This window comes from Falco cherrug, chromosome 1 (assembly GCF_023634085.1).
Source record: "Falco cherrug isolate bFalChe1 chromosome 1, bFalChe1.pri, whole genome shotgun sequence".
NCBI classification, from domain to species: domain Eukaryota; kingdom Metazoa; phylum Chordata; class Aves; order Falconiformes; family Falconidae; genus Falco; species Falco cherrug.
The window spans coordinates 50120393-50147432 of record NC_073697.1 but is presented as its reverse complement, the minus strand read 5'-3'; the positions used below and the strand labels follow the sequence as shown (position 1 = coordinate 50147432).

The 27040-nt window shown below is 36.9% G+C and overlaps 1 protein-coding gene across 8 annotated transcripts in view; it reads left to right on the top strand.

Moving 5' to 3' along the window:
- SH3TC1 (SH3 domain and tetratricopeptide repeats 1) overlaps positions 1-27040 on the top strand; it is a 60024-nt gene that overhangs the window by 16358 nt on the left and 16626 nt on the right. For 2 of the 8 annotated variants that reach the window (XR_003562781.2, XM_027814409.2), the window contains exons 9-17: positions 470-665; positions 1508-1635; positions 3815-3856; positions 5462-7147; positions 7831-8011; positions 10412-10562; positions 12708-12830; positions 13113-13263; positions 14146-14342. Coding sequence is in view for 4 of the 8 variants with exons in the window: in XM_027814409.2 (XP_027670210.2) it covers positions 470-665; positions 1508-1635; positions 3815-3856; positions 5462-7147; positions 7831-8011; positions 10412-10562; positions 12708-12830; positions 13113-13263; positions 14146-14342 (2855 nt within the window). In the remaining 4 variants the exon portion in view is untranslated. Of the gene's footprint in view, positions 1-469; positions 666-1507; positions 1636-3814; positions 3857-5461; positions 7148-7830; positions 8012-10411; positions 10563-12707; positions 12831-13112; positions 13264-14145; positions 14343-14564; positions 15778-17530; positions 25220-27040 lie in introns of those variants that run through there. The other 6 variants (XR_003562783.2, XR_008731835.1, XR_008731837.1 and 3 more) reach the window with 6 other exon arrangements.

The following is a 27040-nucleotide window of genomic DNA, read 5'->3' as shown; positions in this document are numbered from 1 at the left end:
CCTCTAGATTTGATGAAAAAATTTAAAATAAGAAAGTGCACCAATGTAATTACTGTGGATCTTTCATACATGTATTGTTTTATCTAATACTGCCTCAGAAATTAAACTTATACAGAGGTCACTCTGGCCCAAGTTCGGAGCCCTTTATAAGAGGGAAAGTAAGGACTTAAAACTTTTTTGTTGTTGTTGCATCATGAAGGAATTTGCTAGAACTTTGAAAACATTTTAAACTCTGCTTTCTCATGGCTGGAAATGAGGATTTTTATGCTGTTATATACAATTCTAATTGCTCAAACCAAATAAATTGGGTTTGGATGATTTAAATCTTGACAGATCAGATGTGCAACTCACAAGTTCAAGGAATGTCTCTTGCTAGATATGTTGCTCTGCTGAGTTGCTGTTCTATTAAGTGTATTTGTATTGTTAAATTACTTTATCTGAAAATATTATTTATCTCCTTATTACACAGTAACAGGATCCTGTCTGGCTGTGATGAATTATGAAAGTATTGTGTTGGAAGAGATGAGTTTCCAGGAAGGGGACAAAATTGAGATCGTTGGCTACTTCATTGAATGCATGGCATGGTTTCTTGGAAGACATGTGTTTACTGGCCAAATAGGTTTTGTAAAGACAAGTCACGTTAAACTGGATTTATCTAGAAATAAGTAAGTGACATATATTTCACTCATACACAAAAAGTGACTCAGTCTCTTGAGCTTTAAAATATACTGAATATTAAACTCAGATTTGAGGGGTTTTAGGTTTTTTTTAATGAGAATTGTCATAGTGTCTATCAGTCAAAAGAAATGCAAAGAAATTGAAATATGAAGTCTGATTAAATGTTGGAAAATGTCCACGTGTACCAGAGTTTTATTGGGAAAAGTTTCTTACTGTTATATCTGGTTCAGCCTCTCTTCTTTGGATCACAGAAGACTATTTTTGCTGGTCACAAGACCTACATTGAAGCATCCAAGTTCTGTTTTTGCTAGTACCCTCAGTTACAGGCCTTAACTTGCTTCAAATGGGGCTCCTTTTACAAATAATTGCTCATAATGCAGACAGAAACCTGTAAAAAGTGTGCATTTCAGCATGCTTTGGCACCATGTAAATAGGCTGCTCTTACTAACATGTCTGGACTGTTCACATGCTGAAACAAGGATTTCTTAGAATGTTCTCCACCGGTCCATTTGATGTGTAACTTGAAGCATATATTAGAAAATTGGTGCCATAATGTCCTTAGATTTTTGCTTTTAATATGTTCTCTCATAAAATGCTATACCATGACATAGACATACAAATTACTTGCATATGGCAGAAACTGTTAGCTGCAAGCATAGCTACTATCCATTTGTATGTATGTTTATAAATGATTGTTGTCTTCAAAATTAGCATCAGCATAATGTAAAGATTGTATTAGTTTCTCTAGCGGGCTTCAATTTGACTGATGCCGTGAGCTCAAGCCAAATTTGCTTTCAGACACCTTCAGAGTTGTTCCTTTCTTTGTTAGAACACAAGACCTGGATTTTCTTGAAGCAGAAGAGCTATCTTTTTTTTCAAAAGAAAAAAATTTAGAAGAAGTGATACATTTGTTAAAACAAACTTCCATCACAGATGTTTGCTCTGTGTACAGAATAGGTACGTATGAATTTTACTCCTTTTTAGTGCACAAGATACAGGTGCAGTTCCTAGATCCTTGTTATAACTGCCTCTTTTTTAAAAAAAAAAATATTTTTTTTGTTTCAGTTTGATTCTAGCCTTTACATCTAGCTTGTAATATCTTGGTTTTCAGTTTGATCATACATATGGCTGTAAAAATCTTGCTATCATCTTTGCTGCTTCCCTGTTGATGCAAGACTTTTCCCAGCAGAGCATTTACAAATCCTCTTTTGTCCTTTTTTTGAGTGAATTAAATAGCAGGGTTTTAAAAACTCTGTTATTGAGCTGAACATACCTTCAAGCTTTTCAATGTCAGCACCACATTATAAAAGGTGGTATGCTAACCCAAATACTGCTGGCTTTTCACTAGCCTTAAGAAAGGTGGCATAATAATTATTGGCAGCTAATGCAAACATACACCTTTTCATGCTTAATTTAACTTTCTAAAGGTATAGAAAAATAGCAAAATCTATTCATATAAAGAAAACATATACTTTTAGCTATACAGTCTCTGAAAGAGCTGTTATTTCTAAGTGTTCATGCTTTACATAAGCTAATAGGGATAATTGGGGTTTCACCTTTACAGGCTTAGTGTAAGGTAGTGTAATAGAATTATCTTGCTGAACTGGATCAGCTATTTTTTATCCCATCACAGGCTGTCCTGAGGTGATGTGTATGCTTGCCAAATATCTAACAAAGTTTTATCTCCATTAGTGCCATCCTAAGAGACAGACCTGTAGGCTGTGGTTTGAAAGAAGGTGATGTGTGGGGTTGAGTTTAGTTCTGCAAATCGGAGTGCTTATGAACAATAACTAAAGCATGTCAGACCTGAGTTGGAAAATGCAACATATGTCAATGGGCAAAACAACTCCATGTCTCACCTTCCTTGCTTGAATGAAAAGCCTGGGAAAAAAAGCTCAGACAGCTGTTAGGTGCTAAAACAATGTCATGGGCGTAATGGACATACTGCTGTTTTTGCCTGTTGCACATTTTTCACCACATCTCCTCTCCTCTTTAAACTTTATAAGTGCCACCTTCTTTTCACATCTTCCCCAGCTAATGGTACTATCTTTGCCACTTTTTTCTCTTAAAGTGAACAATTGATCAATATAACATGACTTACCCAGAGCACGTGTTTTCAATATTCACTTGATGTGTGATCTGAGTAAATGGGTTTTTGATTCCTTCCATCCACATCTAATGAGAAGTATTTACTTATGAGTACTTCCCCAGCTAGATATTTAAAGCATTTGTAAACATCTATGGCATTTGTCCACCATAGTCAGGAAAACATTTGAAGACAAGAGATTCAGAAACTAGTAAACAGTCAGTGAGAAGTCATTCTTAAAGGCTAGCGAAACGTCTTTCCATCAGCTTAAACAGACCTAGTTCTGTGAACCTCTCCTTTTAGACACATTCTTCATACACTCAGTACCGCTTACATTGTACTTAGTGTATGAAAAACAGTGAATATAATCCTGAAATGCACCATAACAACTGCAATACTTTGAGAAATATCTTCTACACAAAATAGTAATTCTTAAATGTTCTATGGATGCGTTATTTCTATAGTAGTCATGTCTACAGAACTTAAAGATAGCTTTTTTAGAAGGAAAGATGGATACAGGGATTTTTCATCTGTGTCCTATCGGAATGGCCACAAAAGTCTGACACTTGGCTATAAAAACTACCCAAATAATTATTCTCTCCTCCCCCCACCCCCTGTGAGTGATGCTAAAACTTATTTAACTAATATTAAGGGCTTTTTGTTACCTCATTTTGGGGGCGGGTTGTGGGGAATGATTGTACCTACACTGTCCACATATTTTAATGCAGTGGTGATGCATCCCTCATGCAGAACAGCTTGGCGTTAATTCTAATTGCATTATGCACATGTCTCCCCACCTTACTGTGCAGTGGTAGGTGCATTATGATAGCCATGTGGAAAGCAGTGAATTGTATCAGCAGGCGGTTATGTCCTTAGGATCTGTTAGCTTTGGGTCATACTTAGAAATTGCTTCTCTTCTGAATTTCTAGACACACCCAATTCTTCTGACATACAGAATTCTGAACTAAAAAATAGCCTTGTTTTAGGGAATTTAAAACTGGGAAAGAACTAAGATACCATAACTAATGTGACTTTTTTTCTTTCTTACAGACCAATTAGAAGAACCAGAATTTCAGAAAGCTCATGAATATGGTAATGCCTCATATGCATACAATTTTTGCGTAAAATTAATGTGACTTCTGATATTTTTGGTATCTTTGCCAGCTTTTCTTCTTCTAATGTGTCTTCATATGCTAACTTTCTTCTCTCACTGTTTGCTTTCCTAGGTTTTGCTGTAACCCCTACTCACCAGATTTTGCTGTAAGACATTATGGGTTTTCACTGATATCACATTTCTTTCTTGGACCTTGCTATTCAATTGCAAAATGTATGCCTTATTTCTACTGCTGACACACCCACACCCACCACCACCCTTCAACACTCCTACTTGCTTAACAGAGCAAAATACTGTTTATGGGGCATCTGGCAAGTGCTGACTTTGAATTCCAGCAGATTTTCCATCTGCTAGAAAACTTCGCCCCATAAATATATTTCCCAAAGGAGATATTTTGATGAGGATGCAGAATTATTTTCCTTTGACATCTATTTGCTAAACTGTCACTATCATTACTTGTACTATATTTTTCTAAATACCAGATTTTATATTTATGATTCTGCTGAACAGTTTCAGAAATGAGATTCTAAGAAAACTGAGCTCTAAATCTGCAACTTCAATAAGTTCCTGTTGATATGCAGCTGTAAGCTTTACACTGACTGTGATGGCAAAATATATGCCTAGTCCCTGCCCTATTTTATTGGCTGGGCATCAGTGGGAAGACTATAGAAATGACGGCATGTCTGTCTTTTTTTATACTGGTAAGATATTCAATGTTGTCAGTACTAGGATAATTTAAATCAATGACTACACCATTCATGAAAAACTTGATAATTTTGAGAATGTTAGTCTGTGCTAGCAGAGAATAAGGGTTGGTATTTGAAAGAAGAAATCTTGTGACATATTACACAGGCATGGCTGGCCATACAGACGTAATGTGAACAGGAGAACATGACCTTTGCGGGCACTCTCCCAGCACCCATGTAAGACTTCAACACCTCTAACTCAGTTACTCACCTCCCATCCCCCAGCAACCTGCCTTAGCTGTCTATCAGGGTATAGGTATACCCTTACTCAAATTCACAGTTCCCTTAGACCTTAAATCCATCCAATATCCATGTCCCATCCTTGGGCTCTTTATCCAGCTTGCAGTTCAGACCTTGGGTCCTTCCAGATCCTGGTCTTCTGCTTTCCAGCTAGTCTGAATTGTAATTCATTGACAGTTTTCTTTTGGTCATATATACACAGAGAGAATAGAGAATATACACTCAGAATATACTTCTTGAGTATACACTCAGACACAAAGCAATTTGAATTGACATTGGACTTCATTTGGATTAGCGATGGATTAGGCATACAGCCTGGCTAAGCAGGTGTACTGATTGGCAGCCTGCTTACATGTGGCAAGGTCCGTTTATCCCCACTCCTCCAGTTTCCCACACTTGTTCCTCTCTGATCCTTCTTGATCTTCCTCTTTCTCCACCTTTGGCTTGTCTCCTAGACATACTAAGAAAGTGCGGTATATGTATATCATGTTTTTTTAACAGCATCTTCTACTGATAAATGTTTTTGTTAGTCTATTAAAGATCTTTGTGTGTATGCACAAGTGAAGTTGTGATCTGTAATTTATTTTTGAATTTCAGAAATTCCACATTCACATTCTAACACAGGATCCACTAGCAAGAATGGCAAGATAGAAGAATTCCTGAAGAACTTCAAGAATTTGGAGGCCACTGAAGCAGAAGAGGCAACTACTGAAGGAGAGGATTCTGCTGGCTCTCCAAATAAGGAACTCTTTCCTCCACCTGAAGGACCTTGCTTCCAAATATGTCAAGATGATGTCCAAGCATCTGACATCTTGGAGTCATTGTTACTCTTCTTAAATAGGAAAGAGTATGAGAAAAACTTCAAAAGCCTGTATGATTTCTCTTATCCATTTATCAATAGCATGTTTTATGGGTTTTCAGAAGAAGAAGAACTGGTTAGTTTTTTCAGGTTAGCAAGAGAAGCAGCAAAAAAGGCAGGTATGTCCTGGGCACTGGCAAGGATATGCTTTCTCTTAGGCAGGCTCAGTGTCAAAAAGCTGAAATTTTCCCAAGCTCGGGTGTATTTTGAGGAAGCATTGAGAGCAGTAGCTGGAGGATTTAGTGATTTGTACTTTATAATTGCTCTTTATACAAATCTAACAGTCATCTACTTGACACAAAAGAACAAAGAAAAATGTGCTCATGTTTTTGACAAGGCTACATCTCTTCTCATGGGAATTCCCAACTACATTTGCAGTGCTGACCTGGAGTCAGATATTCTAAAATATGCTCTGAAAAGGACAATTCTGAGCCAGAACAAACATGCAGAGGCAAGGGCATGCTTTCTACTGGCAAAACATTACAATGTGCACAAACAGCATGAAGAGGCACTACCATTCTTGGAAAGGTTTCAACTGTTGCTTAATGACTTGGGTTTACAAAACAACTTATCAAACAACTGTTACTTCAAACTAGCAGAGTCCTACAATGAAAAGTGTTTGCCACACATTGTATTAAGTTGCATAAAGGTTGCCTCTTCTCAGAGCTCCAATACTTTAATGGATTCCTTGAAAAGGATTGATTTAGTCATCAAAAATGCTCCCAAGCTCTGTGGCCTGAGAAAACTCAGACAAATACTCCCATCCCAAATTGCACCTTACCTCATACAAGCACTTTCCTCTGTGTTTACTAATGAGCAGCAAGAACTATGCAGCACTATCTATCTTAGCTTAGCAAAACTATACAGTCATCACAAACGGTATGGAAAAGCCATTGTTTACATGATGAAAGCACTGGACTCTGTTTCTGCTAAGCCAGAGGAAATTATTAACTATTTGGTCTCACTTGCTTGGCTATACATTCTTTATAGGCAATATGATGTGGCTTTAGATGTTTTAAATGCTGTTGTAGAGTCTTCATGGAGCAATTCTCAACAGCTAGGGGTTGCTTATAATATGCTTGCTATTGCTTTGAAAAGAACAAACAATACAAAAGAAGCTGCTGAAAGCTACTACAAAGCACTGCGTCTCTCCGAAGAGACTGATAAAGCTCATAACCAAGCTATAGCCCTGGCTAATTTTGGGGCACTCTGCTTGCATGCAGCAGCCAGCAAGCTGGCAGAACATTATTATATCAGGGCAGTGAAGCTATTCTCAAAACTTCCAAGTACGGATTGTGGCCAAGACTTTATCCAAGTCCTCCTTCAGCTGGGATGTTACTATGTTGGTGGAACTCAAAGAGAAAAAGGAAGGCTTTATTATGAATGGGCTTTTTTAGTTGCAATGGAAACAAGTCATTTGGAAAGTAAGTATTTTTTTCTCAAAGTTAGGAAATGTACCCTTTAGGAATGTTTGTTTTATAGGTATATTATTGTTGTTCCTTAAACAACATTCTATGTCCAGTTATGTGACAGCTATTGAAGTGATTGAAAGCTTTCCTCTGTCCCATAATGGTGGAGAAACAAATAAATGTTGGCTTGCTCTTCTGGTGCTACTTAGGTTTGTCAGAAACAATAAAGAAAACGAAATGTTAAAAAAACCCTAAATAACTTAATTAGTAAAAAGTTCAGAGATTTCTATGTTCAATAATATTTACAGTAGTTACGATATTATCGGTAGTACAGACAGCACCAGACTCAGATTTAAAGGTATGAAAAAGATCAGCAATCTGGATTACTTTTGCATAAAACAGTTGTATTTAGAAGACCCATGCTTTATTTATTTATTCTTTCTGCCATGATTAAAGCAGCTTATACATACAGGTAAGGTGTCTGTTTTATTATTTTACTTAGGAGATAAAAAAGGCTACAGGTTACTTCAAACTTAACTTTGCTTGTAAAGAAACTGGCCGTGGAGTCTCCTTGTTATGACTTATATTGATATTCATAGACTGTACTGTGATTTGTGAAACAGTAAGAATGAATTATTTTAAAACTAACTTAACTTTCATTTCAAAATAGAGATTCATGTTAGTATTTCAAATCCTAGGTCAGCTACAAGCAATCAAACTGCTGTGTCAGTTCTACAGTACAGTTGTTCCTGATGAGGCTCAGTGTGTCATCTACAATGAATATCAACTATCTTTAGCTAGAAAGATGTCCAACAAAGTTCTGGAGGGACAAATTTTGGAAACCATTAGTCAGCTGTATTTGTCTTTAGGAACAGAAAGGTAAGACACGCTGAATGACTCCACTTTTATTCTGATTGTAACTGTCCTGCCATGCTAAAGGATCTCAGTTTGTGCAACAGCAGAATATGACTGATTCTGTTTTCTCTCTGCTTTGCCAACATGCTTCATCAGAATTGAAGGGTCCTGTGCTAATGGAGACTACTTTTGTCTTCAAGCAGCAATCATCTTTCAAGGGAGACAAGATGTTCAGGAGCGATTAGCACCACTTCAAGAGCCAAATTATTTTTTTAAAATATATGTAAATATGTCTTAAGAAGTATTATATGTTACGCAAGTCTTGACAACTGCTATAGCTCTAGGATTATTGCTGGCAGGTGACTTGTTTGCAATTATTTTATATTTTTTTAAACAAAATTTTCTATTGGAAACCAAATGACAGATCAGACATCAAATTGTCTCTATGTAAATTTCCCTCCTTGAGGAAATGTCATTTTTCAACATTTGCATATAGGCTTTGTGCTTATGTAAAACTGCATAGTGTTAGTTTCCAGCAATTTCTTATTTTCAGACTATCAATTTTTTTGTTTTGCTTTATTGAAAAAACAGACTGCACAAGTCAATTTATAGTAACTAACAGGTGCTGGGGAAACTTACAGGTTTCGCTAGACAACTTAAAAAGTTCTTTTTAAGGCAGCTTTGAATATTTTCTTACTGCATGTCACTTCTGGGAGTCACTTTAGATTCAGGTATTTTCAAGCATCCTTCAGTAAGGATGGAAACAATATCCTCAATTGTGGAAAGAGAGTAGATGCTTATTTTAACTTTTAAGGAGCTGAAGTCCCAGCATCTAGCTTCCTAGTATGTCACCTAATTTATTTTGCTTTGTTCACTGCTGTTTAATGACATAGTTGATGAACATCCTTTGGAGAGGCTGAAGACAAAGGAGTTACGTAATATTTTTAACTTTTTGGATTTTGCAGAAGGATTTTACTAGTTGGAGAAGCTGTGGCTCTGTGTGCACGTAGTACACAGAATTTACATGTCCCAGGAGCCTGGCTCCCAGATGTTGGCTGTGTAACCTTAGCAGACTACTGGCTAATAGCACATACTCAATATGGTATTAGACCATAGTATCACAGTGTTCTTTGAGTTAATAGCCCTGAGTAATGATATGTGTCTATGATGAAGTAATGAAAACAGCGATGTCCTTGGTGTCACCACTTCCATTGTAAATTACTGTGGCCAGGCCAGCAGATGCAGCCTGACCTGTTCCAGCTGCTGTGCTGGGTTATGAATTGTTATATGCTTCTGCCTGCTGCAAAAGCAAAAAATCTGTAGGAGGGATGTAAGTAGCATTCAGTAATTGGGCTGAGCTGAACTATTTCGCCTACCTTGCCTTTCCTCATGTTAACATCTTGTTAGCAGAGAGAGGACTGAAATGTCAGGCTTATTCCGTGGATCTTTACTTCCTTTCATGAGTACAAAAGGAGGGACAGGTCTCTTCAATTTCTGTAAGAATCAGAAAGTGGTAAAAACTTCTTTTTCTCTCAGATGAGATACTTTATTATAGAGACAGAACTGAAATCTTGATAGAGTGAAATATGTGGGAGCACATTACTTTTACATTTGCTTTGGATCTCTTTGGAGGTCTAAGCAGGGTGTTCTAAAAATGCAGTGTAAGGATTCACCGTAACTGCAGTTCATATGACATATCAACGTTTGGGTCTTCTGCTTGGAGGAAAATGCATCAGGTCAAAGTAATGGGAGTCTAACACAAGACAGAGAAAGACAAACCAAGTCTGGGGCTTCTGTGTCTGGTATAATGCAGCATAAACTCAATCAATCTGACAGGTCTTTCCAATGAAGAGTATGACTGCACTTCTGAAAGCACAGTACCCTTACACTTAAAGTAGATTGGATTGCCCAATGATAATTTAGGTGCTTCTAGAACTAGTTATGTCGTGTCCTGTTCTCTTCCCCCCTCCCCTTTGCCCCACCCCAAGTTTTTCTACAACTGCTGATTAGTCTGCTCTAGTTTCTCTGATTCCTAGGTGATCTTAGAAAAAAAAAATACCTACAGATGCTATTCCTTTCTGAGATTTCTAGGGAAAAGCCATAAATGATAGAAGAGCTAAAGATGAGGAAAGAGTTTTTACACCTGTTGCTACCTTGAGGCAGGGGAAGGACACATTAAACTTAACTATCCTGAAATAATATAATGTGATAACAATCTAACAGGAAACTCAGATTGAACAAAAAAAGGAAGAAGGCAGCTGACTTTGCTAGCTACTAGTGTAATACAGCTGTGGAAATTATAATTGTGCTTTGAATAGGAGAAACAGATTGTCTTTTTACGTTAACATAAAGCTTTTCTGACTATGAAGAAAACAATTTGTAATTCTGAAGAAACTCTGTGATTAGCAGTTTTCCTTGTTTCAGGGCTTACAGGTCAGCTCTGGAATATACCAAAAGAAGCCTTGGAATATTTATAGATCTCCAGAAAAAAGAGAAAGAGGCATATGCTTGGCTACGGGCAGGAAAGATATATTATTTTCTGAGGCAGAATGAGCTTGTGGATCTTTATATTCAGGTATGTCGTCAACACTTACAGGCACGCACGTGTTGTCAACATGGTGCAGGTGGCTTGGTAAGAGAGTAAGTAGAAGTAATTCAATAGAACAATCCCAGAGATTTTGCTAACTGATGTTCTGAACATACAGTAACACCACTTAATGTAATGCTTAACAGTCAAAAGTCTCAGCATTTTCCGTTGGTGCTCCATTTTCATCTGTTGCTTGACTCTGGAAAGATTTTGGGCAGCAACCTTTTTTTAGTGCCTGCTCTGTTTTATTCTGTGTATTTCTTCATCATCGTCTACCAATTCTACAGCACCACAGCAATCAAACCACATATGCATGCTATACGCTGGTGGATAACACATAACAATCTTAGCATGCTGGCTTGTGGGCCAGATCCCCAGGAAAACAACGTAGCTTCTTCAGGAAGCATTTCCAAAGCACCTAAAGCTTTCCTTCTGTGCCTGTGATAGCATGGCACAGAGCCAGGTCAAGCTGCTGCTGGCTTTGCAACACTGACACCAGAGGCATGTGGCTTGCACACCTCAGACCCCCTGCAACTAGCTAGGACCTGCTGCAGCTTCTACTGCTGTGCTAACACAGATTGAAAGATGACCTGTGGTGGGGATCTAGCTCTTGCTGCTGCTGCAACTGGATGATCTGGAGTGTTTTCAGAGCTGCACTGCAGCCCAGATAACTGTCATCTATATGGTTCCTAGGCATTCACTGAAGTATTTGGGAAATTTGTTTCTTGGTTTTGTAAAGGAGTTAAAAATACTTCTTTACCATTATAAGGGAGAGTGCTGCCTTGAAGGGCAGGATATATGCAGAACCTAATATAGTAAGATCTGAGTCTTGGCTGGTATATGACTGGTACCAACATATAACATCTAAATAAAATAATCAGACACCTGTTTAAGACATTTTTAAAAAAATCTACAAAGCAGGAAAACATAGGAAACAAGTTCATATTTAGAATGTACTGACACACAATATATGGGGCTGCTTTGATTGATTTTTCTCTCAGTTATATTACATTTTTGAATACTTACCAGCAAAATGGAATAAATGTGTTTACAAGAAGGGACTGTGCTATATGCCTGTTATTTCTTTTTCTTTTACTAAATCATTTTAGCTGATACCCCCAAGTCAGTCACCTGGTGGTACAAAAGCCAAATTAGCAAGTGGGATGATTTTCTCTGCTTTATTTCCACCAAAACAAAGAATAGGCCAGGGACACGCATATGTATTCTATACTGTGCATCTATAAAACTTAGTATTTAGAGCAGGGAGTCAGTGCCTGTCCATGAGGAAAGTCTCAAAGCAGGAATCTGCCCACTAAAAGGTTGACCACTGTGCCAGTAATTTGTGGAAGTCATCATATCTTAACTTGCATGTAAAACAACATTGCTACAATATGATGCAATGGAGTCCTTAGGTGCCTGAAGCCAAAATAGGTGGAAAAGGTTCACTGCTTTTGTGCTTAAGTCGAGAGATGGACTTGTATTAATTGAATGCAATTTGAAAACTAAATATCATAAAGCCAACGCAAGATTCTCGATCTTGCTTTGTGTAAAAAGTCCCCTTTCTCATTACTACTTATCCTATCAATAACTGAGTATCCTGTATTCTTGCTTTGGGGAGGATGCATGCTGCCTCTCATGAAATCCTTTTTTCTAACATGGGCTGTATTTTTTTTTTTTCAGAAGAACAGGATAGCGGAGCTGTATTTATTTACAGAATTCACAGGCTTTTAAGTCTGCACTGTTAGTAATATCTAACTTGCAATTGGAATTTATTTCTATGATGTTTGCTCTAATTCAAATTTAACATAGCAGGTATCAAATACGCTGTGTTTTTAGGGTGCCATGTACTGACAAAGGTAGCAGGATATTACTGCTAGAAAAAGGGAGAACTGTAATACTATGTGTGCCCAGGTTGTTACTTCTTTCGTAGCTGCCACTGGCTTGCTCGAAAAGAGGGTACCAAAAAACAGAGCATGGGCCCATCAACTACAGCCTTTCCCATCTTATAATGATAAGAGAGGCCTTAATAAGATGATTTTTTTTTCAATTGCTAATGCTTATGATTTTTTTTTTTTACCAAGAAGTAACCAAGATTTATATTCTTTCTTTCCCCGTTCCTTCTGTTCTTCTCAGGTTGCTCAGGATGCTGCTCTTTACACAGGAGATCCAAAGTTAGGAATGGAATTGTTTGAAGCTGCCGGAGACATATTTTTCAATGGTACTTGGGAAAAGGAGAAAGCAGTGACTTTCTACAGGGTTTGTGCAGTTTTTCTACTTCATTGATAGTTATGTACCTTCTTACTGTAGCAGGTATTCTACAAATGCTGAACCAAAAGGTGAACCTCTCAGCAGTTTATAACCTATTGGAGCTGAGTACTTTATCATGGTGTTAGGAGTTGAAACAGTTGTATCTATTGTGTGTAAGATATGTTATAAGCAAGGTGCAAAAAGAAACCTGAAATTGCTTGACATGACATGAATGGAAACCTGTCAATGTGCGTGTTGGGGTTCAGCCTAAGATGGTGTTTTGCATTTCAGGACAGGGCTCTTCCACTTGCCGTTCAGACTGGGAACAAAACCACTGAACTCAGATTATGCAATAAACTGGTGGAACTGCTGGTGAATCTGAAAATTTATGAGGAAAGCCTGGAATATGCAAAAGCATCTCTCATGCTCAGTGTAAAATTAGGTAAGACCAACCTGAATTAAAGTAGAATATGACTGATTTTTAAATACAGCAGAAGTCTAAAAAGTTGTCTTCCTTTGAGTTCAGTCAGATTTCTTGTCAGGGTTTCATAGCAATACTGTCATTGCTATTTTTGCCTCTGTTCAAGAATGAACAAGTTTATTACTGCCTCTTCTAACTCCAAGTTCATATGGAAAAACCTTTGGTAGACCACAGAATTAAACTTGGAATTCCAAGTCCAAACTGAGTGTGCTTCTAATAACTCAGATGTAATACTGATGAGTACTATTGTCCCAAGAGGCTTTTGAGTGTCATACTTTCAGATTTGCTCATAGCCTTGCTAGTGAATAGACCTAGGATGAAGTAATCAAAAATGAGAGAGATGGTTTAAAAAATGACTATTCTTTGAGTTTGGGAGCTGTTCAGCTGATTGGGAACCATCTCACCCCTCCATACAACCACAGACAGGTCACTGATCAGTCTGAAAATCATTTTTTGTCATAACTTTTGATGTAAAGTATGTACTGGCAAGGGAGTCTTTAATCCCATTAGCTTTCTTTTTTTCATTACTTTCATAATAATTTATGGTCTTTGTAACTAGTGAAGGGTATATATCTATATATGAGAGACAAATGTAGTTATTTCTTAAAATCCCAGACACCCTGAAAACCTATGGCAGGAAATCCAGGAATTCTATGGGATTTTTCTTTAAGGGCAGGTTTTGGCCATGTATCTCTTTAGCAAAATTAGTTTTATTCAACAAAAGTTCAGCAAATACCATATAGAAAAATAAAATCAAAAAAAATAGTATAGATGTATTCTGATTTGAGACAATTTGCCTATTTTGTCTCTTTGGTTTTATCCTGACATATATTATCTCATTAGGAAATCAGCTAAATGAACGAATAGCTTATCATCGGCTGGCTGCCATCCATCATCATTTGGGTCACTGTGAACTAGCTGAACACTTTTATTTAAAGGCCTTGTCCCTTTGTTCCTCTCCTCTGGAGTTTGAGGAGGAAACACTGTATTACGTCAAGGTGTACTTGATCTTAGGAGACATTATATTCTATGACCTTAAGGTAAGAAATACTAAAAATGACTGCAGAAAATAATTACACAGAGTAATGTTTCATAACATCAGGTTTTACCACATCTTGGGTTTACGCATTTAGAACGTAAATAATAAAGTAGGAAGTTCAGAATCTACAATATTCTCATTTGATACCTAATAAACTGAGCTTGCATGTTCTTTTCCACCAGTTATACTACAGAGGATACTATCTTTGTGTCTCTTATTTCAGGATCCCTTTGATGCAGCAGGCTATTACCATTTGGCACTTGCTGCTGCCATGGACCTGGGCAATAAAAAAGCTCAACTGAAGATTTACACAAGACTTGCAATAATCTACCATAACTTCCTTGTGGATCGGGAAATGTCTCTCTTTTTCTATCAAAAGGCAAGAGCCTTTGCAACAGAGCTGAAGATTAGGAGGATAAATCTAGCTCCTGATCAGTGTTATAAGAGTCCATAAGTATATTTGGCAAATGCAGTCTAACAATTATATAAGTATCTAGGAAAATACTGCACTGGCTTTGTAGGAGGATGCAGAATGCATTCATGTCTCCTTATGCATGTGCTGTAAGCCAGAGCTCAGCATCCCAGACTAAATTACCGGTTTGTATGACCATGAAAAACATTTTATTTTCTCCAATATATACAGTCTTGATCAGCCTATGAACTAAACCCAAATCCCAACAGTCTTTATTTAAACTATTTTTTTCTTTGCTATCTGTTTCTGCCTAGCTGGATACTGGAAAATCATCAATGCATAGATGCAATGAAAAACATTTAATGAAGTGTTTTAGAGGAAATAACATTCCATATGAATTGTGGCTTTCTTTGCATGAACTAGCTCTTGTATAACCTAGCCCTACTACGTTCATGACATCAAGTAAATACATTTGCACAAGCACATTAGGTGGGGTATTCAAGAACTGGTTTGATCCAGTTCCCCAGACATCACCCCTAGCTTCCTATCAGATTAATCTACTGCAGCACCTACAGCCAGTAGTAAAGATTTATCTTCTAATCCCTGAAAATACTTCTGTACATGTTGTAATAACTAACTGGTTTCCAAAACTGAAGTCTCTAGTAACATGTAAGCTGTAACTTTGTGCATTTCAGTGGTCATGTGAAGTCCCTCTTTCCAAAGACAAATTATCTGTTTTTAACTGACTCTTTTCAGAACTGTCAGTTCTCTGCAATAATTTTACAGCATTTCCTACTGTCTTGCATGTAACTACATTATGTTCAGAAAAATGTACTACTTTAGTTGCGAAAATTCTAAATTGTTGATTTTGGTAGTTCTAAATCTTTGTGCCTCTAAACACTTTCATACTAAAGCTATGGTGGAAATGACATATTAGATCATGCTGTATATTTTGAGAAGAAATGCCAATGTCTGTAAAAAAGTCTGATAATATTGTGATTAAATAATCAGATACATTTTGAAATTATGCCTTTTCATTTTCTGTAAGAACTTCATGCAGAAACTGCTTATTTTTTTTAAGAGACATTACAAAGAATGGAAATAGGGAAGAGTCTTTGGAAGATGCGCACACAGTGTCAGAAATCAGCTAGAAGCTGTTTGCTACATATTAATTTTATTTGCTTAAACTGCCAAACCTGGGGAAAGGTGCAAAAACCAAACTTTTTTCTGGTCTGTGTATATATGTAATCTCATTGCTTTGGTTCTTTGTCTAAGAATCTTTTTTTTTTTTTTTTTTTTTCCCTCTAAAATCTGTCATTCACAGCACATTTTGAACACTTTCCATATTTATACTCGGGTATCTGACATCTGTCATCTTTTTGACCTTGTGAATTCTTCATTAGCTTTTTACCTTCCCTACAGGAAGAGAGGATAGTTATCTATCATCAAGATAGACTGACACTTAGGATGCTCTCCAGGGAGGTGGGAAGTAAATCTTCCTCTGTGTGTTGTAAGCACTGGTCTATATAACAGATAGTTGCCACTATCATGATAATCGTGACCTCTCAATTACCGTGAAGAGATTTGACTTTAGGTAGACAAGGTAACTTCACAGTCCTGTACTTGGCTCAAAGGTCCAGAAAGTGAAGTGAGGCTTCAGCCCTATACCTTCGAGCTTAAACAAGTCTTATTTTATATTTCTAGAAGGCTCCTTACACAGTAAGCTTTGCTTTTTTGTTTTCTCTTAATGGTGTAAAGAGAACTTATGCGTGTTCAATTTCATGCTGAGGATTACATAGGTAAAAATAATGAACATGATAGTGCCTTGCTTGTAAATATGCAGCATTATTAAATATATCTTGGCACTTTGCTTTTAAAAAATGAAGTTTTATGTTGGTTAGTGAATCAGACTTCTAATGCCTTGATTGTAGAAATGTGTGTACTGCTCAAAGCAATTCCGCAGACAATTTTGGGTTGTGTTTGTTTGGTTTTGGACACTCACAATCAGACTGTAACTAAGCATTAAAGTTGAAAGTTTCACTGTTCAGGTGCCTTAGGAATCTACTTTGAAGACTCAGATTCAGATTGGTGTCGTATTGCCCCCCCTAGTATGGGAAATCAATAATTCCGTATCCTCTTCCTTATTTTGATCAAAAAACTCAACATAAGTCCTGCACGATCTCTGCAGAGCTGGGAAATTTGTAGATGTTGCTCTCTGTTCATTAACTTGCTTTTCAGTGCTTGGCAGTCTATTTTTCCATCTCATTTGGCTTTCAGACTAGATAAATTTATAACCTCTCTCTGGTTCTGATTGCTGTAATCACAGGCAGCCTCTTTGTACTCTGGTAAGGGAAGCTGCAGTTCCTAATCTGGAATTCAATTCTGCTGATAAGACCTATCTTTTTTTCTTGTATTGCTACTTCATCTTGTTGCCTTGATTCCACATAATTTTTGCTTTCATAGCAATCCAGTTCCTTATGATTAATTCATCCATTAATGTTAAATTGTGCTTGGACAACATATAACACACTAAATTTCTTGGCCATTCCCTTCAAGCTAGTTGAACAGCATACAAAAATGTATCCAGCTTTTGAAAAAGCAGTACCTGACTTCCCTCCTTGCTCTGATGGCACAGGAATTGTTTCCCTACTTAGTGCAAGTCATAGGCATAGGATTTCAAAGAACTGTATTCCTATTGGATATATAAATGGCATTTTAGGTTTTTAAAACGTGTTTAAAAAAATCCGTTAGACTTTTAAACATATATTTTTCTCCAGGAAGCACAACATCATTTTACATTGAATTTATCACAGAATTGTAATTGAACAGCAAAGTTGGAATTTACACATTCTGGGAGGAACTAAATATGAGCTAAAGGAATTTACTGTCAAGATCTGTTCCCTTCGATCAGGAGTAGTAGGATTCATCTTCCCTCCAGCAAGCACCTGTTAGATGGCTCTACTCTCTTTAACATCGGAGAATGGTCAACTCTCTACAATGTAGAATTTTATAGGTGGGTGACATGAATCTTACCTTGTGTGCTTCCTGATTGAAGTCTTTATAAATGGAAGCTTGTTTATTTGAGATATAAATGTCTTGTTTTCACATAGCTGTTATGTAAATAATAAATTTTGGCTAGGTAACTGGCAGAACATTCTTCTAGTTCAATGAAGCAAAAAGGTAGAACAGCATGGAGTCTAGATGCCTTGTAGATAGGGTATAAAAAGCATAAATCTGCAGGGTCTGTTTGTTAGAAAAGACAGAGTGTGGGATGTTTGAATGATAAATAAAAAAGACATAGGAAGCATATGTAGATTCAGAGCTTCTACCTAGAACTAGTTGTGTAGCTAGTCAGTAGCAAAAGTTTGATACTCTTAATGAGCCAGAAAAAAAAGCCCTGCTGAGCTGTTAAGAGTTCTGCAGGCACGGACACTGTAGGTATTTCTGTTTGATTTGAAATAACAAGGTTCTACTTCCAGGAAGGTATGAACTGGTGCCTGTAAACAGCTACATATCTAGAACCTTGTCAGATACAGTGCCAGACATTTGTGGTGTATTCTTATGCAGGAATGATATACGTTGCCAAGTGACACTCCTTTATTTTTAAAATGGGATTACAGAGAAGGGAATGGTAGTGATGCTATCATGGTGTGGAATACTTAATTTCTTGAGTGACTTCAACCCTCATGCTCTTCTCCAACTGTAGAAGCTCACATTTCTGAAGAGGAAAATACAGAATAACCTACTCAGTAGGCTAGGGGCCTGTCTGTCTCTCCTGGTCAGATAAAAAGACATGCCCAACACTGCATACTCTCTGGGTGTCTGTAAAAGAGAGTGTACCCCTTTCCTCTTGTGGTTAAGGCATTCAATTTAGAGTAAAGGGAGGCTGAGCTTCATCACCTATGCTCTGAAAGACATGCATTAAGCATCTCTTCGTAAAATTGTCTTTGGAGTGGAAACTGGCACACAAGATTCCTGGTCGTTGGGTATCCATTAGTCTTGGTTTTTGCTAGAGTAAGAGCTCCACTGCTTTCTCATGTCCCCATTTTTGCAGCTTTGGCCTCCTCAGAGAAGTTAAGCCTGCTTCATGCAGGGTTTTTTCAGGGTGTAATCCATTCGGTTTTAACACTTCATTTTTTTGCAGGATCACCAAGCTATAGAGTTTGCCAGTCGAGAAAGCCTTTAGCCACGTGGTGGCACTCTCTAGCTTTACATCAGTGGCCTCCAGTCCAGAAAGTTCGGAAAGGGATTCAGAAAACTGAGAAAGTAACACGTTGTTCCTCCATCACCCTTCCTTTCCAACTAAAATCTAATATCTCTTTAAAAACCAACAAACCAACCAAAAAAAAGAACCCTGAAACCCCACCCATAAAACCCCCTTAAAACTGATGCCTTCAAAAATGATGACCTAAAGCCTAGCTAGGTCTTCAAGTCCCTTTTCCAGGACAAGTGAAAAGACAGATCTTCCCCAGACAAGCATCTGTGTGCTCTGTTGCAAAGGAAATCTGCTCCAAGAAAGCAATGGAGCACTTGCAGGGAGTAGGAGGAAGAGTTGAAATAATAATTCTAAGCTAATTTTAAATGCTTGAAGTTCTGTTCACAGACAACCTAGAGAAAGTTCACTGCTTTGATGTAGTACACAGCTTTATTTGGTAACAAGAAAAGTGGAGTGTAAATACAGAACACTGTGGCAGAGAAGAAACGTAGTAAACGAGGTTAGAGGCAGGCATGTGCTGAAAAATATTGGTGCTAGTTTAAAATGGTCAACTCTTGACAGCTACTTGTTTTGTCAAGAGAAATTCCATATGAATTCCTTTGTATGAGCCTGCTGCTATAGTATTCTATGCAGTGATGTTAAAAATAACCTACGGAACAAAGTGCTTTTTCTGAAAATATACCAATGAGATTAGCAGAGTTACTAGCTGTTTTCTCACTTAATATAAATTGCCTGCCTGGTTTTATTGCCTGCTGAAGTGTTAAGGAGATGTTCCTCTAAATATTTTGCTTCTAATGCTTTTCTGCCTTCATTTTGCCATTTCAGATAATGAAGGGAAGAAAAAAGATGTTTAATTTCCCAAAATGTTTATCTCTATCTGGCACTTCAATCACTGAGTGGCAGGCTAAGTTGCCATAACAGTGCACTGACATACTAAACGGATTGTATCTTTCCATGAAAAGGCAAACGAAACAAGATTATTCTGACGTACAGTATCATAAAACTTATATGCCATTTAGATGCTGAATTACTTTAGAGAGTAATTTTGCTGGGAAACTTGAAAATTTTCAGCAGGTGTTTTTCCTGATGTAGCAGATGTACAAAATCTGCTCAAAGTACCCTCAAAGTACCCTTTCTTTGCCAACAGAAAGGGAAATTCTGTCAACAGAAGGGAATTTCACCATTGCACGGAAAATATTTAAATTTTTGGAAGTTAGAATGGGTATGATAAATGGAGCATTTTTGCTTTTCTAAAAATAACACAGGTTCTTTCCAAATGTTTCCTGAAGTATATCTAACACCACTGGCTGGTGTTAAGATACTTGTGCTCTGTCAGTCAAGTTATAAACTGGGGGAGAGAGAAACTTCTCAGGAGCCAATCCATTCCCAAACTGGGGAAAGACTTTATCAAGAATTATGGACCATTACTCACCAGCTCATAATTTGCTTGAAGTGCAGATACATTTCTAGATGCCTGCCTTTTCTAACTAACATATGCCATAGTCATGTGTCTGAGATGCCACACACCCGTTTCTTTCTCTCCCTTCAGAAGGAGATTTAGCACAGTACCAGTGTAGCTGGGCACTTTTTGCAGTATCAGAAAGCAACAGCATATGGGTATTAGGACATACAAGCAAGAACCGAAGAAATGACTGAAAGTGACCTTGAACCAAAATATTGCTGTCTCTTCTGGAGTTCTTGTACGTTTTGGCCTTTGGTCATGAATAATTGTGTGTATGTGGGTGGGGATGTTAGGAGAATTGGGGGCTTACGTCTAGTGATGTAGTGAACCCCCAAGTTAATTTCTGCATTTTCCCATTATTTCTCTTTAGCAATTCATATCCATTTAATAATGTAAAAAAATTCTAAATACAGTTACGTTGTTGCTGTTCAGTGCCAATGCAGCAAAGTATACATATTTGCTTGAAATTTGAATGTAAATTAATTACTTTTAGTCTATTTTCCTTTTAAGGAGTTATTTTCAGCCTTGAACAACCTATGGTTTACTGAAGCAATTTTATTCTCAATTCAGAATTGAATTACTAAACATGATTGTAAAATGTAGTCAGGATGTTTTTTCTCATGTTTTCAAAGTTGACATTAATACTAACTATGCAAAAGCATCCAAATTATACAGAAACAGGACAGTAAAATAAATACATCCACTCTATCTATGAAACTATTCCCTAGGCACTATTATTTCTAAAATTTTCATTTTTGGCATAATTCTGTACTTATTTCTTTGGTAATTTAAGTGATACGCAGTGCAATTTTCTTTAAATCTTGAAGCTTTGTCTCTTATTGCTCAGAAGACTTAGTGAAAATTCATTCAATCTTGTACCAATGAATTGAACTCAAGAGAAAACACTTGTAAATTGCTTACAAAGTAATCTGAAAAGTTTTTCTTTTATGCTCTGCTGTAGGTCTGTCAATTATACACTGTATAAAAGTTCTTTTCTGTTCTTCCTGCATACCAGAGATAACAATAATCTTACATGCAAACTTACAGCTGAGTAAATATGTTGTTCACCATGAAGTAATGATAATTATAGGACTATAATATTACTCTTCCTTTATTTTCTGAGACAGCAGTCATTCTGAAAGTTTCCCATTTTATTTTACTTCTAGATAAATATAGGTTTCTTAAAATCTTGAAAACCTGTAACTACAAGAAGTTTCAAGAAAATCAAGGTGTGTGTCAGCAAGTATCTTAGCCTAATAATCTGTCCTTTACTAACAGGTTTTAATGTTTAATGGACGTGTTTGTTTCTCACATATTTTTTCTCCTTTCAGAGATAAGTGGAATTTTTGGGTGGAATGACTTTGTTAGATTTTGTATTTCTTTTTTTTTTTTTTCTTTTTTTTTTTTTTTTTGTGCATGTCTGTGATTTTCTGGGCCATTGAACAGATGATAACGCTTCCTTATTAAATCAGAGAAAAGTCATCCTTACTGTACCTTTTGCCAATTACATTCACTCTATTGCTTTCCTTTTTTAGATACCATTTTTACTTGGGTTTAGGTCTGCCAGGCTTTTCATCACCCTTGCTGGATCCTGGGTGTCTGCCACATACCAGTTAATGTTGGGAAAAAATCAATCCTATTTCTAAGAATGAGTCTAGAGAAAAGTGAACTAATTGGTCAATGTTTATTTTAAACAAAATTAAGTCTGGTTGCCCATTCGCTGATTTACCAGCGAAGTGTGGACTTTCTCCTATTAAAAAGTATTCCTGTCATAAGCTTTTAAAAAATTGCAACTTGTGTAGGAAAGATGTTTTGACACATGCTACCAAAATTCTATGCCTATGAGCAAGCTTGAGCTACTTGCAGCTTGTAGGGGTAAGCAGGCTCTGCAATCCGTATGCTTCATGCTGTTACAAGGGTCAAGCAAATGAACCTATGAGACTTCCAGCAGAAAATAAGAGAATAGCTTTGAGAAGTATGAACAAAGCTTATCCTTTGCTGAAAATAAGGAAAAATGGGAGGGGAGCTGCTTTTGAATATACTGCTGCATCACATCCAGTCTCCCATACGCACAGTAATCATATTAGAAGATTCAGAATTTTCTGCTGCTTTTTGTTAAACAGCCCAAACCATGTTTTTTAATTGGCAAGCGGCAGAACTTAAAGCAGTGCACTGACTAGGTTTCTCTATGATTTTGGTCTTTGTAATGTGCAAATATCTACAATTTTGCAAGCTGCTTGTTTAGTGCTTCTGAACTTTACTTTAAAATCTATACTTGGATTACCCAAATGTATTTGTTGATCTCTTCTGAACCCTCTTATATTTTTAAATTAATTTGATAAACTAATCCTGTATTAAATATGCTGGATATGGTTTATAACAAGTTAAATCTAATATAAACTTAGGTTGAGCACTTAGAAATTTAGATTGCTGCCTTTGGACCTCTATGTTCACAAGTTCAGGTTTTATTTTACTCAGTTGCTGGACATGAAAATCTGATTTAAACAATAAGCCACATTCTCAGTTTATATAGATCAGCTAAGCTCCATTAAAATAAAGCCCCAGATTTGGGTGAAATTAAGAATTTGAGATTTGGCTAAAGTTCTATATCTAACATGACACTCCCTTGCCACAGGAGATTAAAGCTAAAGTGCTGAGGTCCTGCATAAAGGCCCAAGTTGACTGAATCTCCCTCCCATATGATAACTCCTGAGCAGCTCTGGTGTGTGGCTCTGTTTTCCCGTGTGAGAGTCTGGAGGAGCAGGTTATGTGGGCATGGACAAACTGATGAGAGTTCCTTAGTATTGTGTTTGCACTAAACCATGAGGAGCACTTCTCAGCAGGATGTAGAAGTTTTTTGGCATATTCCTTACACATCCTTTTTCTTGGTTGTCCTCTCAGTGACCTTCCTCTCCCCTTTACTGTTCTACAAAATATTAGAGGTTCTACTGGAAAGAGGGCTGCAGAGTAGGACACATTTTACAGGATTTGGTTTATAAGACCCATTAGAGAGGTCTGATTCTGGAAGAAGGTCACAAGTGTGTGCTCTGAAACAAGTCTCTCACTTTCCTTATAGTTCAAGATCTTATGGAACTTTTTGTCTTCTGAAAAAAAATCTATAATCCTTGTCTGATTCATATTTCTGTAATTAGAGTCCTCTCCTATTCCATAATTCATAAGCCAAGATACAGTCTGCTTTGTTTGCATTTTCATGAGGCTAACACTTGGCTGATTTTATTGGAGTGTGATTTTGACAATTTTTGCTTGGATTCTTCCTTAATTCTTTTGTTATCTTATGCAGAAACTTTGCACAGTTAGTCTATCAGGCTATATGAAGGGTTATCAATGAGAGGATAATTTTATCCTGCATTTAATATTGAACATTAGGAAGACAGGAAATTTTGAAATTGAGCCTTCAGTTCCCCTGAATTAAGGGAAAATATAAAGAAATTTGTAAATGGTTTTTATTTCTTAAAAGCAGTATCAAGGCATATTTTCACACATTCTTTTGTAATTTCGGAAATTTTAATTTAAAGCTGAAAAACAGCTTAATATAAGGGTTCAGATTAAGCAAGCACATATATTATCAATGTCTATCTGTTTAAAATGGTCTTGTGACCATCTAACAGAATATGCATTTGGTGTTTTATTAAAGTAATAATATGTGTGGGATATTCAGTGGTGTTTTCCCAATTGTGGTCAAAGTAGTTTGGAGAATTCAAACATAACAAAAACAGTCTCATGACACTTGGAGATCCTCTTTTTTTTTGTTTGTTTGTTTTTCCATGTCTATCTAATACAGTGTTACTACACTGCTTTTAATGACTTCATTTCTACTCCAGAAAAAATTAAACCTGTGCATTGAACAAGCACAGGAAAGCAATCTTCATTGCATTTTCAGAAGTAGTATAATTTTTTCTCATGGGCTTGATTAGTTATGCCATAGAGACTAAAGAACAAAGCTGTTAAACCCACTCCAGTATTACCAGTAACAGTTTAAGTGAAGAGGCTCAAATGGGTAACTGAAGAATGTGCGTGCCAATAAGATTCAAGCATTCATTAGCTATATTTCTATATGAAGATCTTGGAAAAAGTTTCACAGATTAAAAAAAAGTACAAAATGTGCAAGAAAGGGTACAAAAAATTACAAAAATATGGAAGATTGCTGACCAAGATTTGGTATAATATGTCTATGTTCAAGATCTTTTATTCCAGCTCAGAAGTCCTTTGTCTTTGTATTTTTGCAAACGTACAATTCATGTTAAGATTTTAGCCCTATTTTTATTTTGCTTCATGTGATTGCAAAACTTATTTTCATGCAGTAGAAGGAGGATTGGAACACTATAGAAGATATGTGAAAACAAAGATAATTGTTACACCTCATGGAATAAAGCACCAAAGTTACAACCCTTGAGTTCCCCAGGCCTACAGGTTCAGCCAGCTGAGTATAAATCTTGGCCAGCGTCTGAATTTTTACTATCATGTTTAGTTGCTGTAACCCATATTATGGGGTGTGGTGGAATGTCAATGTTTAAAATCATCCATATCCTGAGGCAATACCTCTGAATAAATGGTGGGAAGCAGAAAAGATCTGAAAATAACCTGATGCTATTTTTTTTCCTTTCAAATGCTCAGTCCACTAAGGGGAGGTGGCTCTTCTTTGCTGGGTGCAGTCAAGTATTACTTTTCATTTGGTCTACACTCTACTGTACATTAAAATCATGTTCATTCTTTAATGCCATCTTTCATGAATAAAAGCAAACTAATAAAAGTCTCTGAAAGAACTCACCATTCAAATAAATCTGTTTCATTATTATAGAGGCTTAAATCTTCCCTTAGAAATAGTTTATGTACTTGTAATTGAACTTCTTAAAATAAAAGATCTCGTTACAAATTTATTTCACACACCCTTTTCCAAAGAACATACAAATTTGGTTCAGTCCCAAGAGCCTACTCTTGGCTGAACTTTTTATTATTATTATAAAGAGTCTACTAGAAAAGCACAAAGTCTCTGTGGTTTGGATTTGACAACGTTGCAACTCCTAGATTACCATTGTTCTTACACTTGGTGAAATCTGTAGCGGTAATTTAGGTAGCCACCTTTCTTCTGGAGCCTCAAGGCCCTCAGAAGTGGGATTTATTTAATAAAAGACATAATACACACCACTAGTGAGAGACACAGTAGGAAATACCAAGATGATGTTAAACTGTCTTAATGCTCACAGGTCAGAGTTTGCCAGGATAAGTACTTTCATGGGACAGTGGATGAAGATGAAGTAATAAATGCCAGGCTATGTAAAACACTGTCCTATCATACATCGTCTTGTACAAGAACATAACGTAGTAAACGTGATTTACTGAAAATTTGAAAATAAGTTCCTGGGACTTCATACTACCAAAATAGAAAGGATTTCAAACAGCAACCTTCAAATAGATAATTTTGAGCCTGCTTACATATTTTGAAGAAGTCTGGATATCTGTAATTTGCCAATGATGGCAAACAGAAAAGGGCTAAATGCATTTCTGAGTGTAGGATCAGAATTCAAATCGCTTTGAGAAAGGAAACTTGTGTTAAAGACCTGTGTTATGGAGAATAAATGTGGAACGGGAAATAGCTGACAGGGTGACAGAAGAGGATGAAGGATTGTAATGGGTGACAAGTCAGACAAGAATAAACATTTTGGCTGTAGTGCAGGAACAGCAAGCTTCGAATTAGTAGAGGTGTCATGGACAACAGAGAAATTTATTCTCTGTCCAGTGAGATCTTGGATGAAGAACTGTATCCAGTTATAGGCGCAACGCAAGAAAGCTGTTGACAAATTAGAGCACAAAGAGGAACAATGAGACTTATAAGTTTAGAAAATATGAACTTTGAGGAAGGGTTGAAGGAACAATGTTTGTTTAGTCTAGAACAGACTGAGGGCAGATATAATAGTCTTCACATTGTAAAAGCCTTTTATGAAGAAGATAGCTCTTCTCATCTGCAGGGAAAAGGAAAATAAGATTTATATTGTGTATTTTCATAACAGTAGAGTAATGAAGTACCAGGATCTGTAACATAAAGAGAGTCTCCTTTTTAAAAACAAGTTAGAAAAATTTTTAAGTTGTATTTGCTGTCCCTCAGGGCACCAAGGGTGCACTGGATCCCTAGAGATCCTTCTGATTCCTTGCATTTGCTTGCTTTCAGGATTTCATTTGACAAAATAGAACAGCTTAAGCTATGGAGGGATCAAAAGACCTCCATCTGTAAATGTCCCAGAGCCTAGTGAATATAAGCCAAAGGAGATGGTGATTCAGATTCTTTCATGTCTAGCTGTCCGACCTCTAACTAAAAGGGCATTACTTCACTTGGTTGCATTCTGTAGGGACAAACCATGCTTACATCACTGGAGTGAGAGATAGGGGAAACCTGTTTTCTTTCAATTTTGTAAGGTTATAACAGTTTCTTTGGCACTGTCAGTGCTGATGTGTATGTGACCAGTGCCAAAGCTGTAAGCGTACATGAGGTTTAATCAGGCTGAATCTGTTCAGAACAGATTTTGAATGGTGGTTATACCAAAACACTGGATAGATGCTTAGTAAGGAATCCCATATCCTACAGTGACTGAA